An 18,522-nucleotide genomic window follows, 5' to 3' on the forward strand; every position below is an offset into this window, starting at 1 on the left:
AAAGAAAGGGTAGTCGAGGAGATTGTGAAAGCGGGAGCTTGACGTAGAAAGAATGAGGTGGAGCGAGTGGAGAGAGAGAGAGCAGAAGAGGAAGGGAGAGGATGCTGATGAGGGGAGGTTTTTTCGGTTGCCATGGAACTGCTCTGATTTGGTAACTAGCAGCCCCCGTCGCTCGGCATGCTTTTGTCTGTCTCGTTTCCTGTGCAGCTCTCAATCTCGACAACAGAGCTGTCTATATGGAGCGGTGTCTGTCTGTCCATCATCACCTATGTCTCATCCCCGCCTATGTCTGCGATAAATGCTTTGCGTATTTTAAGTGATTTTGTTTTGTTGAGCCCAGAGCAAGCCGTCGTTCCGGAGCGCCTCGTACCCACAACAATGAACGATCTCATGTCGGAGCTATCGAGCTCATCAATCAGTATATGTCGTTATGATTATCGATCGCACTCTTTCTCGCTGCACCTGTTTGCATTTACCAGTCTGTTTGTTCAGTAGTGTCTGTAAGAGTATTCTCCATCCATCTACTGTCGACCTCTACTCCGGCTATCCTAAATTGTTGTCTGCACGCGGTTAGGTCGGCCGCGCTATTCCGTGTGCACTTCATCTGCACCCTCAATCTATACACCCAGGGCTCTACGGAGCCAGAGTAGCAAACACGAGGCTGCGCCTATCAACACGTAGCGCTAGCAGTGGCTCTTGTTGTCATGTCGGCGCTATGCCATCAGTTAAGTACATACATATGCAGACAGTGTTTTCCTCACTTTTGTACAATGCTCTTATTTTTGTTATTATTTCTTTTTTAATCCAGAATTTGGGTTAATATTTTGTTATCCGGAGCTGTGTAGGCACTCGTTGCCGTCTAATTCAAGTGAAAATACAGTGCTCGCTGCATAATGGGTTAACTTGATCTGTTCGTGGTTCAAAGACCTTTCACCGAAAATCATGGGTCTAAAAGTGCACCCGCCTGATACCATGCAAGGGGCTTCCTTGTTGGTTGGTGCTGAGGTGCCAGATTAGTTATAGGACACAGAGATATGTTAATCATCATCTGCAGTGCTGTGTTTGGTAAAGACGGGGGCTGTGCCGGTCATAGGTTCAGAATTTTTAGGGGAGTTGTAGGAGCGAGCCGAGTCATCCATGGGTGTAGAATATTAGGTGACTTGGAAGACCGATCTGTGTAATTTAGATGTCTTTGAATGCTAGGTGGGTTGTTCCACAAAAAGCCAGGTGTGCCATTGGCCCTGAGTACTTGTTGATCTATGCAACAGAGCTGTGTTGGTCACATTGCTAGAATGCCAGATGAACTACACAACAGGGGTGTGCTGGTTTTAGACCTAGAATGCTAAATTAGCCCTAGGACAGAGCTGTGTTGGTCACAGATCTAGGATACTAGGTGAGCCGTAGGCAGAGTTCTGTTGTTCTCAGGCCTAACACACCAAATAATCTATAAAAAGAGTTGGCAAGCCATAAACCCAAAATACTAGGGGCCTGATTTATGAAAAGTTTGCGCCGCCTTAACGTCATGTTTTGACATAAAAGAGGTGCACATTTACAAAATACAATTATATTTTGTAAATTTGCGCTGCTTTTATGTCAAAAAATGACGTCAATGCGGCACAGACCTTTCATAAATCAGGACCTAGGAGAGCTTTGCAACAAAATAAGTTGGTTTAAAGACTAACACTCCCTGTGCGCTGAGAGATGGCGCTTTATTGGTGGGATTACATTCTTTGCACTGGGGCCAGAGCAATTTTGCACTGACATTTGAATTGCCTAATCTGCAAATTTGACGATTTTGCAAATATTGTATTCACCCACGTCAAGTGGTGCATATTTTTGTGTACCATTCCACCAGAGGCTGAACAATGTATGCAATCAGAAAAGACTGTGTAATTTTGTAATCGAACCCCAGTTGAGCTGTGGGTTAAGGCTGCTTGAGCTCAATGCTCCAGTCAAGCTGTAAGATATGTATTTATTTTTCACAGGTTTATAAAGCACTCCTCACTTTAACACTGATTCAAAGCACTTTGAGATTCAGTGAGTGGGTAAATGAAGGAGACGGTCTCAAGGACTGAAGACAGACGCGCCTAACGGCCACCCTGTGCCCTATTATGGACAAGATGTAGTTTGTAAACTTTTGCAGTGAGAACCAAAGGAGCTGATTTAGAATCAGGCCTGGAGTGCTCGGTATGCTGTAAGGTAGATCTTTGAACCCAGCAGGGCTGGAATATCAGCAGAACTGTAGGATAGAGTCCGGTTGGTCTCAGGACGCCCTTACTAGATGAGCTGTAGAGTGCAGTTTTATTAATGTCTTTTGGAATACAAGACGAGATACAGAGCAGAGCTGGTCTTGATCAGCCCTCATAATATAGGTGAGCAGTAGGATAAGGCAGTGTTGGTGTGAGTGTAGACACACCAGACAAGCCTTAGGGCGTGGATGCAGTGGGGCCACTGTTGTAATATTGCATGATCTGTACGGTAGGGCAGGCTGTGTTATTCCTTGTTAGGTTACTTCTGATTTCACCATGCCATGATATTTTATGTTGTTATTTGTTATGGAATGCTGTTGTGTAGCTGGGTAAAGCAGAAGAGAAGCCATGTTCATGGCTTTTGGCACAGTTGGAGGAGCCTTGCATTGTCACCCTACTGTCTCTGGTCCAAAAGTTCTACTCTCCCTACAGCAGCCTTCACCACACTACGCAACCCTCAAACTCTGCTGACCCCACCCTTTCCTCTCTCCACAGACTGTAAGTACACCTGCCACCCAGAATGCCGCAGTCTCATCCAGCTGGACTGCAGTCAGCGTGCCGGAGCGTCTCCTGAGAACATCTTGATGCCGAGCGAAAGCGAGGTAAGACGGGTGGGCTGAGGAGCATAGGGCCTCAAAGTAAAGTCAAAATCTGTTAAGCAACCTGGCATAAGTTGCTTGACATTTTGCAAATGGAAGCTGTTCTACAGGTTTTAATTCTACGCATCACCTTTTCTCTAAAAATGCACATTTTGTAGCAATGTAAACCAAAACCCACCTGTATACCATTTTGCCCAGGAAAACACAATTTTGTTGAATTCAAGTAGAAGGCAGGATGAAAGCTCTGGAATTTCGTCGATGAATTGAAAACTTATGCATGAGGACATTCACTGAGAATTATTTTTTTGATCATTTAGCTATAGGCTGTTGCAAGAGTTCATGTGATCAATACAGGTTCAAAGTATTTCACGGATCGTTACATTGCGCCACTGACTTTACAATATGGCTTTGGTAGTGTGGCAAAGTAGTTCTTTGTTGCACACAAACAGCACAGATCTGTCAATTGCAGAGGCAAACAGCTCAGTTATCTGCAAGCACTGTTCCCTCCCACTGCAGGTAACTCTCCAGTTTTAACACTCTGCAAAGCTTTTCAACCAATAAAAGCCAGGTGGGTGACTCTGTCAGTGCTTGTTATATTGGAGCCTAATACCTTATGACGCACTCACATTTTAAAAAGTTAGGTAGATCAGAAAGCTGCTATGCATGCTTTTTCAGGGGTTCTTAGTATTTTGGGAAAGTTTTGCAAATACTGGTTAACCTTAGCAAACATGCATGCAGAGTACTCTAGTTATACACTGATAACTCTGGCCCTGAAATATAATTTGGCTGGAGTAAATTACTCTGTTGTCCTGATGGAGGTGCCACCAGCCAAATTTTTTAATCTCTGCTGGCCACGCAGACATTTCTAGCATTGGCAAGAATCACAATCACAGCGAGCCATATGGTAAACTTACTAAGTTTTTTTTATTTTTAAAAAGAAAATCCCAAACTTGGGACTTTTTACTTGAAAATAAAAAAATGCCATTTTCACCGTGGGAGTTTCCTCACATGGTGAGATGGGCATTAAGCACATTTCAACGCCCCTGACGTGCATTGAAAAATGGCTGTATATCCACCCATCTAAATTAGAGGGGCAGATAAACAGTCAAACTTTCGGATCGTCAAAGGGGTTTGAGTATGACAGAGATGAAATAGCCTTCACCGTCGTCAAACCATAGTCTGATCAATTATAAATTGAGTGGCTGGACCATAATGTTGGCAGAGAGGGAACTGTGTCGCCGTTGCAATGGTGTTCCCTTTCTGACAACATATAAAACAGGCCCTTTATTGTTAAAATGCAACACACACATGGTAATGTACAGTAAAGCATACATTGTACTGATACAATGTGGCATCAACATATGCACGTTATTGTACTGCTATAATTTTGTTATGCATATGTGACAGTGCATATGTGACAATCCGTTTTTAGGGTTCGCCTGCACACCGCTTGTGCTGTGCTTGTGAAATCTCTTGAATTCGAAAAAAATCTTAATAGGGGCTTAGCAACCCATCCCTTATTTATATGAACCTACCATTCGTGGATTCCAGCTTCACTCTAATATACTTGCTTCCCATTGGCCAGCACATCATCTGCTTTCACTTCATGATCTGCTTTTGCAGTCCATGCCGATGCATGGATTCCAGTTACGGGCACGGGCTACTGACCAGTGTCCTTCCACTGACTACTTACTCTGCAGGTACTTTTTTTTAAATTTGCCAACAAACACTCAATATGTATGCATCTGCAGGCCTGCCGTCTTTCTCCTTGCCATGCCCTTGCTGCCGCTTCCCGACTCACACCTAACTGCTTCCCCCCTCGTGCTCATTCGTTGTAGCCCTCCACTATTATATTTACTTCTATTTGCGTCGCATTCCGCTTCCCAGTCCCTCCCACCACCTCACTCCCTTTGCTGAATACCCCTTCTCTGCTTGCTCATACCTACTTTTATTTACTTTCTCTAATTAGCATTGTATTTTTATTTATTTTACAATTATACGTAGCGCAAACTCGACCCAAAGGTATTGGGATGCTTTCCACAGTTCATTAGCGAGAGAATTACTAAAGGAGAATCACAGGATGTTGAGCCTCCACCAGGACCTGATTCCCCAACTTCATGGCTGGATGCTCTAGGCCCTACGCCATATGCTTTCCCTTCGAGATAAGCGTAGAAGATGGCTGACACTCCTTTGGAATGCTTCCAATTACGCTTTCCAATACGGCACTAGCCATGTTGTTTTGGTATGACATAGTATAATGGGTCGTTCACGGGGGGCCTTGCCACCCCTGGATTTAGGTACAGCCTGGTGTGCAGGCTCACAGTGCAGCGTAACACTACGGCTGCCATAGTGTTACGCTGCCTGCACTAGTATGTTAAAATTATCCCCTCCACCCCAGAATAGTGTCTGTGGACGCCCATGCACAGCATGGCTTAAATGTAAAAAAAAAAAAGAGAGAAGGGTTGTAACGCGGTCAATGCTGTCTGCGTCATAACACTTTCATTTCCCAACTTGAAGCTATGTGTACAGCAACCAGTGTCGCTCAGCAACATGGCTTAAAAAAACATTGACAAAACCAATATATTTTGCAGAGGCGAAACCTATTGGTTTTGCCAGTGCTTGTTAGATAAGCATGCATTATGGCAGCAGTGTTACATGTTGGTATATATTTCTTGTAAATTAATCCATATATTCTTGTATCACCAGAGAAAATGTTTGGGTGGTGCTTGAGCATGACTTCCCGCTATCAGTGGTGATAATGATTATTGGGATTTCCCAATACTTGGATACTCGCCTAGCAAAAAGGAGGATTTCCAGGTGAACCCCCAGAAGTGGGCACTGGGATTGGATGTAAAAAATAGAACAGGCCTCAGTTCGCAGGATGGGGAGGAAAGGGACCCCGGTGATACAGACAAAACGAGCAGAAGAGAGCAAGATTTCAGCTTCCGTATCAGGCATTGCGATTACAGAAATAGAGAGGGGCAGGCCTGGGCCTTGTGAAGGGGTCACTGTACTTGGAGAAGACACAAAAACCTGCCTTCTCTTGCCGTGAAAGGCACTGTGAGTAGACGGGGGATGTTGTTTATCTTTGAGGTCCGGCAATGTGATTGGATGAGGAGGAGAACTGCAGTCCTATGCTCCGCTGTTGCAGTTTCCCATTCCTGGTGGTCCAGGGCAGGGGCATGTTGGCGTCGCCAGCGGTGAACCAGCTATGGTAGTTGGTGTGTCCGGGGCCCAGCCTGCGGATCGAGGGGGTTGCTTCTGCTGCCCCGACCACTTCCAGGTCACGGTGATGCTATGGAATGTCTGTGAGTGACTGTTGGAGAGAGAGCTGGATGGGAGCCCGAGGCTCAGGGCACTCCTGCTACAAGGCCACACATCAGGATATCTGGCCGCATGGCAAACATCATGCGTTCCCGGGCAGCGCCACCAGAGGACGGCCTAGGGGGCCCACCTCCTGCCGCCGGGAGCGCTGCCCCCGCGCGAGAAAATGAAACCGCTGGATTTAAGGTGAACCCCACCGTCTTTTTGAAAGCGGGGCCCAGCGGCCTCATTGGATTTCATTATCGGGTCTGTAGGGCTGGGGAAGAGTCAGAAGGCATTCGTGAGAGTCACCAAGAGACCTGCGCCTTTATCGGCGTTTTACGCTCAAAAGCCAATAGGGCAGAATCTTTTGCAGGCAATACTTGTTGTTACTATTCATTTTATTATTATTTATATCTATGTTTTATATATTTGTATTAGTGGTGTTTTTGTTCCTGTGTCTTATTTTGCGGTGTGCGATTTATATTTATGCCATATTATCTATTTGTACCAGTGTTTTTGCTGTGGTATTTTGTATCGTGCTGGTGTCCCACCTTTCAGGATCTGCAAAGCGCCTTATACAACTGTAAAAACAGACTCTTCGGTCTCCTGTCTCCGCTTCCGTTACCTTCCTATACCCCCGCTGGCACACCGCCTCTTCACCACCCTTGCACCCCCGCTGGCACATCGCCTCTTCACCACCCTTGCACCCCCGCTGGCACACCGCCTCTTCACCACCCTTGCACCCCTGCTGGCACACCGCCTCTTCACCACCCTTGCACCCCTGCTGGCACACCGCCTCTTCACCACCCTTGCACCCCCGCTGGCACACCGCCTCTTCACCACCCTTGCACCCCCGCTGGCACATCGCCTCTTCACCACCCTTGCACCCCCGCTGGCACACCACCTCTTCACCACCCTTGCACCCCTGCTGGCACACCGCCTCTTCACCACCCTTGCACCCCTGCTGGCACACCGCCTCTTCACCACCCTTGCACCCCCGCTGGCACACCGCCTCTTCACCACCCTTGCACCCCCGCTGGCACACCGCCTCTTCACCACCCTTGCACCCCCGCTGGCACACCGCCTCTTCACCACCCTTGCACCCCTGCTGGCACACCGCCTCTTCACCACCCTTGCACCCCTGCTGGCACACCGCCTCTTCACCACCCTTGCACCCCGCTGGCACACCGCCTCTTCACCACCCTTGCACCCCTGCTAGCACATCGCCTCTTCACCCCCCCTTGCACCCTCACTGGCACACCGCCTCTTCCCCACCCTTGCTCCCCTGCTGGCACAACGCCTCTTCACCACCCTTGCCCCCCGCTGGCACACCGCCTCTTCACCACCCTTGCACCCCCGCTGGCACACTGCCTCTTCACCACCCTTGCACACTCGCTGGCACACCGCCTCTTCACCACCCTTGCACCCCCGCTGGCACAGCACCTCTTCACCACCCTTGCACCCCCGCTGGCACAACTCCTCTTCACCACCCTTGCACCTCCGCTGGCACACCGCCTCTTCACAACCCTTGCAACCCGTGGGCACATCGCCTCTTCACCAGTCTTACACCCCCACTGGCACATCGCCTCTTCACCACCCTTGCACCTCCGCTGGCACACTGCCTCATCACCACCCTTGCACCCCCGCTGCACACCGCCTCTACACCACCCTTGCACCCCCACTGGCACATCGCCTCTTCACCACCCTTGCACCCTCACTGTCACACCGCTTCTTCACCACCCTTGCACCCCGGATGGCACATCGCCTCTTCACCACCCTTGCACCCCCGCTGGCACACCGCCTCTTCACCACCCTTGCACCCCCGCTGGCACACCGCCTCTTCACCACCCTTGCACCCCCGCTGGCACACCGCCTCTTCACCACCCTTTCACCCCCGCTGGCACATCGCCTCTTCACCACCCTTGCACCCTCACTGGCACATCGCCTCTTCACCACCCTTGCACCCCCGCTGGCACACCGCCTCTTCACCCCCCCTTGCACCCTCACTGGCACACCGCCTCTTCCCCACCCTTGCTCCCCTGCTGGCACAACGCCTCTTCACCACCCTTGCCCCCCGCTGGCACACCGCCTCTTCACCACCCTTGCACCCCCGCTGGCACAGCACCTCTTCACCACCCTTGCACCCCCGCTGGCACAACTCCTCTTCACCACCCTTGCACCTCCGCTGGCATACCGCCTCTTCACAACCCTTGCAACCCGTGGGCACATCGCCTCTTCACCAGTCTTACACCCCCACTGGCACATCGCCTCTTCACCACCCTTGCACCTCCGCTGGCACACTGCCTCATCACCACCCTTGCACCCCCGCTGCACACCGCCTCTACACCACCCTTGCACCCCCACTGGCACATCGCCTCTTCACCACCCTTGCACCCTCATTGTCACACCGCTTCTTCACCACCCTTGCACCCCGATGGCACATCGCCTCTTCACCACCCTTGCACCCCCGCTGGCACACCGCCTCTTCACCACCCTTGCACCCCCGCTGGCACACCGCCTCTTCACCACCCTTGCACCCCCGCTGGCACACCGCCTCTTCACCACCCTTTCACCCCCGCTGGCACATCGCCTCTTCACCACCCTTGCACCCTCACTGGCACATCGCCTCTTCACCACCCTTGCACCCCCGCTGGCACACCGCCTCTTCACCACCCTTGCACCCCGCTGGCACACCGCCTCTTCACCACCCTTTCACCCCCGCTGGCACATCGCCTCTTCACCACCCTTGCACCCTCACTGGCACATCGCCTCTTCATCACCCTTGCACCCCCGCTGGCACACCGCCTCTTCACCACCCTTGCACCCCCGCTGCACACCGCCTCTACACCACCCTTGCACCCCCACTGGCACATCGCCTCTTCACCACCCTTGCACCCCCGCTGGCACAGCGCCTCTTCACAACCCTTGCACCTCTTCACCACCCTTGCACCCCGCTGGCACACCGCCTCTTCACCACCCTTGCACCCCCGCTGGCACACCGCCTCTTCACCACCCTTTCACCCCGATGGCACATCGCCTCTTCACCACCCTTGCACCCCCGCTGGCACACCGCCTCTTCACCACCCTTGCACCCCCGCTGGCACACCGCCTCTTCACCACCCTTGTACCCTCACTGGCACATCGCCTCTTCACCACCCTTGCACCCCCGCTGGCACATCGCCTCTTCACCACCCTTGCACCCCCGATGGCACATCGCCTCTTCACCACCCTTGCACCCTCACTGGTACAACTCCTCTTCACCACCCTTGTACACCCGCTGGCACACCGCCTCTTCACCACCCTTGCACCCCCGCTGGCACACCGCCTCTTCACCACCCTTGCACACCCACGTGCATTTATTGTGCGTCAAACAGAGGTTGGCTCAGACCGTCGATAGGAAGACAGAGTAAAATACCAGTGTTTAAATAGTCCTCCTCTAAATTATGTTCGCCTCTTTGTCTTGTTGACTCAAAATTTGTGGAGCATGCATGAAAAAAATAAAATTCCGCAGCATTCAGGAAGTCATTGTTCATCAGCCGTGTAATAAGGAGCCCCGGCCGCCTCTTTTGACGTGCTGGGGTACACCAATGATTAACACTAATTCATAATTAATAATAATGAGAAGCAATGAACACAAAATTTAGCAAGTGAGATTAAATACAGCCTTCCGCTTCTTGGGGTTTCAGTACTTTGCCAATAATTAACCTGCCATGATTTCTTTATGTTCCTTTATTCTTTCGTCTGCATTCCTCATTCAGCCCCAAGTGTGCAGGACACATTAACTCCTCGTGGCACCAGCGGTTTATCAGAGTTCCAGGATCTAGGTTCTCTGTTTTTAACTGCGCTTTAATGCCCTCTATGCATGGTTTCAACTCAGGTCAACAGCCTCTGCAGAGAGGTCATTAACCACAGATAAATGCCGCACACAGTCATGGACTAGAGCTGAAGGTGAGGGCATTTAATAGGTGGAAGGGCAATTAACAGTTATTAACACGAATTAGGTTTTACACTTCGCCCCTAAGGTTGGATCAAAGTGGAAAATGTCACACCTCCAAAAGGCGGGCGATTTTCTTGACTACACCCAATTTGCCTGAGGCAAAGTTCAGTCTCGTTTGGCCACTGATTCCCTGCACACCAATGCCGGCCCCTCTTAGAAGTGACTTCCAGCTCTCATGAACCAGGACACTGATGCTAGTTGTGGAGGTTTGTGTTCTTCCACTCAGGGATGGCAAAGGTCGAATTCTGTGAACTGCTGATATCCCACCCCTTAGCGAGAGTGACTCGCCGTGCACCACGGTAGGTGGGTGTAGCACTGGGGCAGGCTTAGGAAGCCGAGGTTCCATGACGGGTCCCTGTCTGCTGGATAAATGGAGAATCCTAGGGAAGAAGAAAGCACGAGACGTTGTAGGAACATTTACTTGCTGCCATAAGGGACTCCACTTTCTCTACCCCTGTTTTTTAGAAGTTTCCAAGCTTCACACGTCACAAATAACAGCAGGTAGTGCCAGCTTTCTAAGCGTTCTGATTGGCACAGCAACTCAACTAAGGTACTGAGAAGACTTTGTCAAACTGCTCAGATTCTGGTTCCCTGGCACACATGTTTCTGCTGCTGATGGTTCCCTGTTATTTAATTATAGGCACCAGGATATGTTTTTACCAATTCTGAAACTTTAGCACAGATTGTAGGTTACACCTGCCAGTGTCAAAGTTAAGGCCGCTTGTATTCACTGACCAGGATGGTGGGTATGTGGCCTGAGATAGTTAGCTTGGACCTGCAGTCAATGTCTAAATCATAAGAAGTGCAGTCAAATGAAGTATAACACACACAACACATTTTCAAATTTTCCCATGAACTAAGCCACATTTCAGTATTTTGATGTATTAAAACCGAATACAAGCGAATGAACCCTAGTTTCAGCTGGTTAAAATCCAAACATTATGACTTCCTTCATTCTCATGGTACTAAGGAAACGAGATTGATATCAGAGATGTCTGTGGGGTACTCCAGCTGGTATTTCATGATCTGCTGGTTGCATCAGTAAGAAAAGTGTCAATGTTAATAGAGAATAGTTCTAGCCCCCAGTTACAGTTAAGATGACAACACAATTATTTATGGCTCTAATTCTTCAACCACTAGTTGCAGGTGGATCATTCTAACGTTGCAGACCACTGAAAGGCTTAGCTGTGTCAAAGCCAGAAGGTATCTAAATCAGCTCACTGTAGTAACTTCCGAGCTGTAGTTGGCAACCCCACAAGTCCATTGATCCCTAAGTCCTCCCTCCAAACCTTCCAATATTGTTTGGTAAGTCTCACCCAGAAAGACTAAAAAGTTATGCCAGACCTCACTGTCCAGGGTTTAGCTCAGAATCCAATTGCAAAGGGACATCAAGTGTGACGCAGACATTTTTTTCAACTTTTGGGTCATATGACAGTGGTACGGCTCTTGCTCAACAACTCACCACGCAGAGGCAGGAGGTGTTTGAGATGCAGGTAACCAAAAATGAAGTTTTGGTTTATGCAGGGAGCATGCTCTTTAGGCTGAGTCACTACTCAATGATTTCTTTACCTGTATGCTTTTTGTTGTAGATTCTTGGTCTCCTGCAGGGCTCGTACGCGACTCACTAGAAGCTATGGGATGTTTACAGGAGGGGATACTTTGGGAGTTTCTTTTCTCGTTTGGATGCCCACCTGAAACCGAGTAGCTTTGAAAGTTTTGATAGCAAGCGTTTCGGATGGGAGAGCCCGATCAAAAGGCTTTCTCTCAGGCTTAGCTGCAAGAACTTAGCTGGAAATGAAACAGTATGTTCAATCAAGCTTCCAAGCCAGACACCGGAAAATGCCACTCTTTCTGTGTAGTTACCTGGTTCATGTGACAGCCCGCATCACAAGGTTTCAGTTTGCACTTTATGGAGAAGGCCTTTGGTGTGAACTTATGTGCATTTGCCTGTAGAAGAAGGCACGGCAGAAGCTGTGGTGATGAGAGATGGAAGAGTCTCATCTTAGTGCTTGTCTTGACTCACACATCCACCTTACAGACTGACATCCCTTTTCTAAAGGGCACAGCCATTTATACATTATTACCATACAGTTGTGAGGGAGGAGTTAAGGTTTTAAATAATGGGGCTACAAGGATTTTAAATGGGGGTTAGAACTTTGCCACTATGGATACAGCCTGAAAACTGTACACCTAAAGAAATGCAGAACACCACCAAAATACAGGCAGCCCCATGTATGGGGACCAGGCGAGCTCCCATCTCTTGGTAGAATAGAATTCATACAGGCCCTGCTTCTGAAGTAGCAACCTAGGGCTCTGATGTTGGAGCACTGGTGTCAGTGTCCTGGTCTGTTGAAAAAAGAGCCACCGGTGGTAACATCAAAAAGGAGGACTTGCACGGAGAAAATGCAGGAGGGGCATCTGCTGCTCCTAGCTTTGGGCTTCCATCTCAGCAAACACTACCTGTGTGTTTGTAGTGCTTTTTCCTACACCTCCAGTACCCACCGCGTTGTTACCTTTGTTAATGGGCAATGCATTCCAGCGCAAATCCATGCATGTGCCACTTTTGGCAATTGGTGATATTTTTAACCTCGTAATGTCATCACCCTCAAAAAAGCCTGAATTATCGAGGAGGTAGATCCAGTACACACACTGCAACACATTTATATTCTGAGAGCAAATGAATCTTAACACCACTGTGGTGTGATAGAACCTGTTGGATTTAATTGGCATATATATCATACTAATTTTAAGAGGTGTTGCTTGATAAAGGCAATTAGGCTATGGCACACTGTCAGTTTATCCTTTCGTTCCTTAAACATATTATTAGTACTGCCCAGCCCCCTTCACTGTACAAACTTATTTTGTACTTATCCACATGCTTGCGTTGTTTTGTATTAATGGCATTTGTATAACACACATTCTGCCACTGGTATGGCGGCATAACACACTGCTTCGAATAGAGAAACTCTAGGGACTTCATCAAGACAATAAAAGCACAACATAATTGAAGGGAGAGAATGATAGAAGTAAAATTTACATTTCACGGAGTGACAAACTTACATAGACCTATGACAAAGTTACACACATTTCATAGTTTTCCAGAACTAATTCTATGAATGTAAAATACACTACATACACAATAATAAGCACTCTAGTTAATATTTCCTACACAGCAGACTTTTGAAGTAAACTCAGTGGTGAATGTTTCTCTGTGATAGGAATAATATGTTCTCTTCCATCAGAGGATGAAAATTAGACTTTTGAACAGTACATTGAGTGGCTTTTAAATGTGGGTTTATGAACCAGATAAGCGGGAATTTGTTAGGGAAAACTTCTGTGTGGAAAAGAAAATTCTTTCACAAACAGTCTTTTGATGTCACTGGATATCCTTAAAAAATCCCCTCAACTGTGTGACATGAAAACACTTGTCAGGTTTTCGATGATGACAAGCAAGAAAGGAGTTGGCAAATTGTGTTAAAATTTGTTATTTCGACGACCTTCAGCGAACCACACATTTTCACAAAACAGTGTCCTGGCTGAAACCCCGTCAAAACTTTGGTTAAATGTTCATTTGAGTTCTTTCACATCGGTCGTATAAGTCCCGAAAATTATTGACGAAATTGGTTGAAAATGGGGCCTCGGGGGGGAAGACGAGGAACGAGGAGTCCCCCCCCCCCCCCGGGGTTTTTGGGACGGGTGGCACGACCCGGGGACATGGTTGGTCTCCCGGGGTGTCATTTTAGGTGGGAGGGTCATATATTTAAACTGCCATTTTGTGAATACAGGCACCATTTTGGAAAGGTGGCCGAGCGGTAGTCAGGCGGGCTCTGAAGGGCTGCTGCTGGGGGCAATCTGGGATTAGATACGGAACGTTATAGGGTGACGTGGAGCGGAAAAGGGGGAATGAAGTGGGAAGAGCTGGTACCTCGGCTTGAGATCATGAGAGGGAGGGGGCATTGCCCGGATCTACTTTGTGTTCACTTGGGGGAGAACGATTTGGTAAGATCAACGGGTTTGAACTTGCTGAAGGTTATGAAAAGGGACTTGCAGTTGGTCAGCGAGCAGTGGAAAGGATGTCACATTGTTTTTACGGCGTTTATACCGTGTCGGGTGTGGAGAGGTGCCAGGAAACCGGGGGCCATTGAGAGGGCCAGACGTAAGATTAATAAAGAGATGAAGGGTTTTTGCGCGGAGCGCGGGATATCATTCATGGAGCACGTAGACATACGTTTTGAGGATGTGAAGTTCTTTAGGGGTGATGGGGTTCACTTATCTTTCATGGGAATGGAGTTATACCTGTTACAGCTGAGAGAGCAGGTGAAGAGTCTTCTACAGGAGCACTAGTGGGGGGGTGCAGAAAAAGGGGGGCCTTTTTTCTGGTGGCGGGGACAGCTGCAGAGCAGCTATTGAAAGCTCGGGGGGAGGACGGAGCTGACAGGGAAAGTCAGGTATTAGGACGGGGGGAACATTAATTAGACAAGGACAGGAAGGAGACTGCTCAGTAGCGGACAGGTTCAAACAAGGGGAGAAGTAAAGGAGACGAGAGGAAGGAAAAGACAGGTCGAGAAAAAGGGGGGGAGGGATCGGGGTGGGGTGGGGGCGGGGGCAGGTGATTCGATGTCTAGTGAGGTCTTAGTTTTGTAAGGCAAAGGCCAAGGGGGTAGGCCTAGGGGCACCTGTTCCAATAAAGCGGCCTTTTACACACACAAACAGGTCTCGGTGTGTCACTCTGTCCCAATTGGTTTCTGTAGAAAAAAATAAAAAAAGTAATCAAGCGCGATAAAGGAAACACTCAAATTTGCTGTTCTCAGATAAACTGCGCGAGCTGTTGCCCTGACTGACTCCAGGGAATGGTTTATAATGGCTTCTAAATGAGAAGGCTGGGGCTGCAGGCAGGGAGTCCCCGTGACATGGGATTTTCTGGTAACCCTATTTGCAGGGCTGGCTCCGCATTATCCATGCGCATAGGTCAGGCACATGGCACAGACAGTATTGCCGGGGAGCGCCTTCTCGAAGCGATTTTTGCAGTATGTCCTTGGATCCCATTTAAAGTCTCTTGTCCCGAGCCCGGTGGATGCACATTGCACTTGGGGGTGTGCGCTGGCAGCAGCCTGCTACATCTTGGGCCACACACCAGTCAATACATTATTAATGATATCAATAACAAGCATGCAGGGAGAGAGTCCGACCCATTCATCATCCTGTCACCCGTGTGCAGGTGGAGGCCTCCGACACACAGAACAATGCACTGATCTCACACCAAAAACCAGTTCTCCTCATAGGCCGCCTTTGTTAGTATCTGCGCCCAGGCAGGCCCGTCTTGCCATGTTCTTTTCTATTCATTCGTTATCTGGTTACTGTTCATTACATAAAACCACTGCTCGAAATCTATCATTCTAGTTCTGTAGGATTTCAGTTGCTCTTGTTCTTTTCTCTTTGTTTACAAAGGCCCCAGTAAAAATATAGGCTGAAGAAACGGAGGCACAAAGATCCTGGACATATGTGTTATTTTAATGTTAGTGTTTTTACACAACGATTTTTAACAGTGAGAGCGGCATTGCTACACGAAATATGTTAAAAACTGTCTCTTTTTCGGTAAATGTTGATTTTTCTATATGAACAAACTTTTTTTTAGGATAAAAGGTGTGCATCAACTGTTCACACCACTTCAGCAGTGTAGATGCATTTCCACTAGAATATTATTGGCCTTCACATTTTGTTGCCGAGTTTATTCTCGCGATGCGTGGGGCTAGGATAAGAGCCCATTTACCACTATGCAATTGCAGAAGGAGGAAGCTACTAATTATTGACATTTATTATTCTCATTTATGCAGTTTTAAGTAAAATGGCACAGGCATTACCCGACGGTGTTGGAGCACTTTACATGAGAAACATTACATAGAAACATTTCAACAGTCGTGATTATTAACATGATGTAAATAGGTCCCAGGAAGTAATGTAGATTGTTGAGGTAGGGAGCTAATCCTCCATGCAAGAGTTATTAATAAGAATAGTAGTGTTTGTAAGTAGAAGATACATGGACTAAAATGTCTTTTGAACAGAAGAGTTTTCAGTTTGAATGTAGAGATTGTCAGGGAGGTAGTGGTGAGCTAGCAGGAAGGTAAAGCGTGCCACATGCTGGTCGCGCTCCGTGGGATTCAGTGTTTTCTAATGGTCTAGACCCACCCGATAGCTTTAGCTTGGCAGCAGGTAATGTGAGGTGGAGGTGTGAAGGGTCTTGTGAGTGATGCAAGCCATTTTGTATACATCCCTGGCTTCAGTGGGAAGCCGGGGAGGGTTAACAGTACTGGTGAGATATGATAAGTCCTTTTGTTCCAGAGATGAACGGTACTGCTGCAAGTAGAACTGCTTTTACTGGAGCCAGATGTATTTTGGAAAGACCAGCCAGGAGAGAGTTGCAGTAGTCGATTCTTGACAGCACCAGTGCCTGTGTCGGAATTGTAGACCTTGTTCTGGAATGAAGCAACAAATACCCCAGAGCAGATGCCACTGAAAGCATGCATTTTTGGCCACGGCGTGGCCTTGCGACTGTAGATAGAGTCTTTTGTCAAGGATCAATCCTAGAGCTTTGGTACTGTCAACAATGGTGGGTTTTGAGTTGAGGATGTTTATTAAATCCATCCAGGTTTGAACTGGTAGTGGTGAATGAGATGAGGAGAAATTCTGTTTCAGGGATTCACTCTTGACCCACGTCTTGAACCACATAGTCATCCAGGCTTGAACCATGTTTAGAGTATTGGCAAGACAGGAAATGGCATTTAAATAAGTTTCTGGGTTAATTCTTTAGCGGCTGATATCCATAGTCAATTTAAGGAGCTAAGAGTTGTATCCACAAGGGGTGATTAATGTAAAGTATTTTTTTGCTTGTCTTCTACTGTTTCCAACAAACTGCTATTACAATAGTTTCTAGTTTCAACCTTGGTATCTGTATCAGCAGACAGGCTAACCACTCAGTAAACATTGAGTCTGAACTGACAGCTCTGCCACCTATGCAGTTTTGATGAACAGTGGTGTAGAGTGTAACCTGTATTGTAATGTTAGTTGTGATTGCATGTGTATAGCACCTATTACCCCTGACAAGGTGTTGAAGTGCTTTGCTTTGAGTAGCATGCTACTCCGGAACCCAAGGTTACTGACAGTTTGATGGTGGGCTAGTTTGTTTAATTCGTCTATGTAAGCAAGTAAGTGTTCTTGAAAATCTCATGCATTTACTCCATTTTGTATGATATAGTTGATGAACAGTTTGTGACAAATGTTAGATGACTGATCTAGAGAAGCTTGAAATGTGGTTAATAATAATAAAGGGCCATGAAAGTCTTGAAAGCATTAGGATGAAAAAGCAGGTTATATTAGGACTAAGTACTGGGATTGCAAACAAAAGTTGGGTGGCAGAAGACAAGTGGGGTCGAGAGACTGGATTTTAATTTGTAATGAAATATATATATATATATATATATATATATATATATATATATATCACGTACTGGTAATAGCCAATAGGTAGTTATAGTTGGGACCTAATTCCCACAGCTGAAGCATTTTTTGTTTTGCCTATAACTTTGGCACTGTTTGTAAAATCTTCACAAAATTTTCAACAGTGTTGGGGTGAATCGTCAAGCAGGGGCTGACTAAAAGAGGGCGGCGGGTCCCAAAACATGATTTTCCCATGCAAATTTCCCATAAGGATTTTGAACACAACTACAGCCTGAAACGCTGAATAGAATTACATCAAATTTGACAGAAAGCTAGATGTTAGCGCAGAAAGCTTTCTTTTTGTGATTTGGTGTGAATCCGTTCAGTAGTTTTGAAGTTATTAAAGGAAAACAAATATAGATATCTAGGGACGCAGATCTTTCATAAAGAATCTGCAAATATTGTGGCAAAGCAAGGCTCTGATTGGCTTATTGACCTTCTGCCTCAACTCCGATTGGCTCCCGCAATCTAATAAGAAAGTTGCAGCCGCCATTTTCTTTTTTGCTTCGGGAAAGATAAAAAAACATTGCAAAACAGACTTAAGGGGTCAGGATAGAGGTATCCTGATCTCATTGGAGAGATGGAGGTGTCTCGGCCGTATCATGGACCTACAGATCCCCCACGACTCTCAGTGCAGCCCCCCAGTGTAAACTCTCGGAAGATCCACGGACAAAAAAAAATAATTACACCCTCTAACAAAGCAAAACTCCCTGCGCATGGCCAAAGGCCATACATGACAGTGGTTGAATTAACATGTGGTAATTTTAAATTACTTTACTTAAAAAAAAAAAAAAAACTGAGAAATTCACTGACAAAACAGAGGTTACAGGGACGGTATATTTAGGTTAACGTTTTACCCACACAAAACCATAGAAAT

The 18,522-nt window shown here is 47.3% G+C and overlaps 1 protein-coding gene across 3 annotated transcripts in view; it reads left to right on the forward strand.

Annotated features, from left to right (window-relative positions):
• The window catches only part of RASSF5 (Ras association domain family member 5), a 268,852-nt gene that overhangs the window by 125,058 nt on the left and 125,272 nt on the right, over positions 1 to 18,522 (forward strand). For all 3 annotated transcript variants that reach the window (XM_069238582.1, XM_069238586.1, XM_069238584.1), the window contains exon 2: positions 2,745 to 2,851. In XM_069238582.1, the coding sequence (XP_069094683.1) occupies positions 2,745 to 2,851 (107 nt within the window). The remainder of the gene's footprint in view (positions 1 to 2,744; positions 2,852 to 18,522) is intronic.

This window comes from Pleurodeles waltl, chromosome 6, assembly GCF_031143425.1.
Source record: "Pleurodeles waltl isolate 20211129_DDA chromosome 6, aPleWal1.hap1.20221129, whole genome shotgun sequence".
NCBI classification, from domain to species: Eukaryota; Metazoa; Chordata; class Amphibia; order Caudata; family Salamandridae; genus Pleurodeles; species Pleurodeles waltl.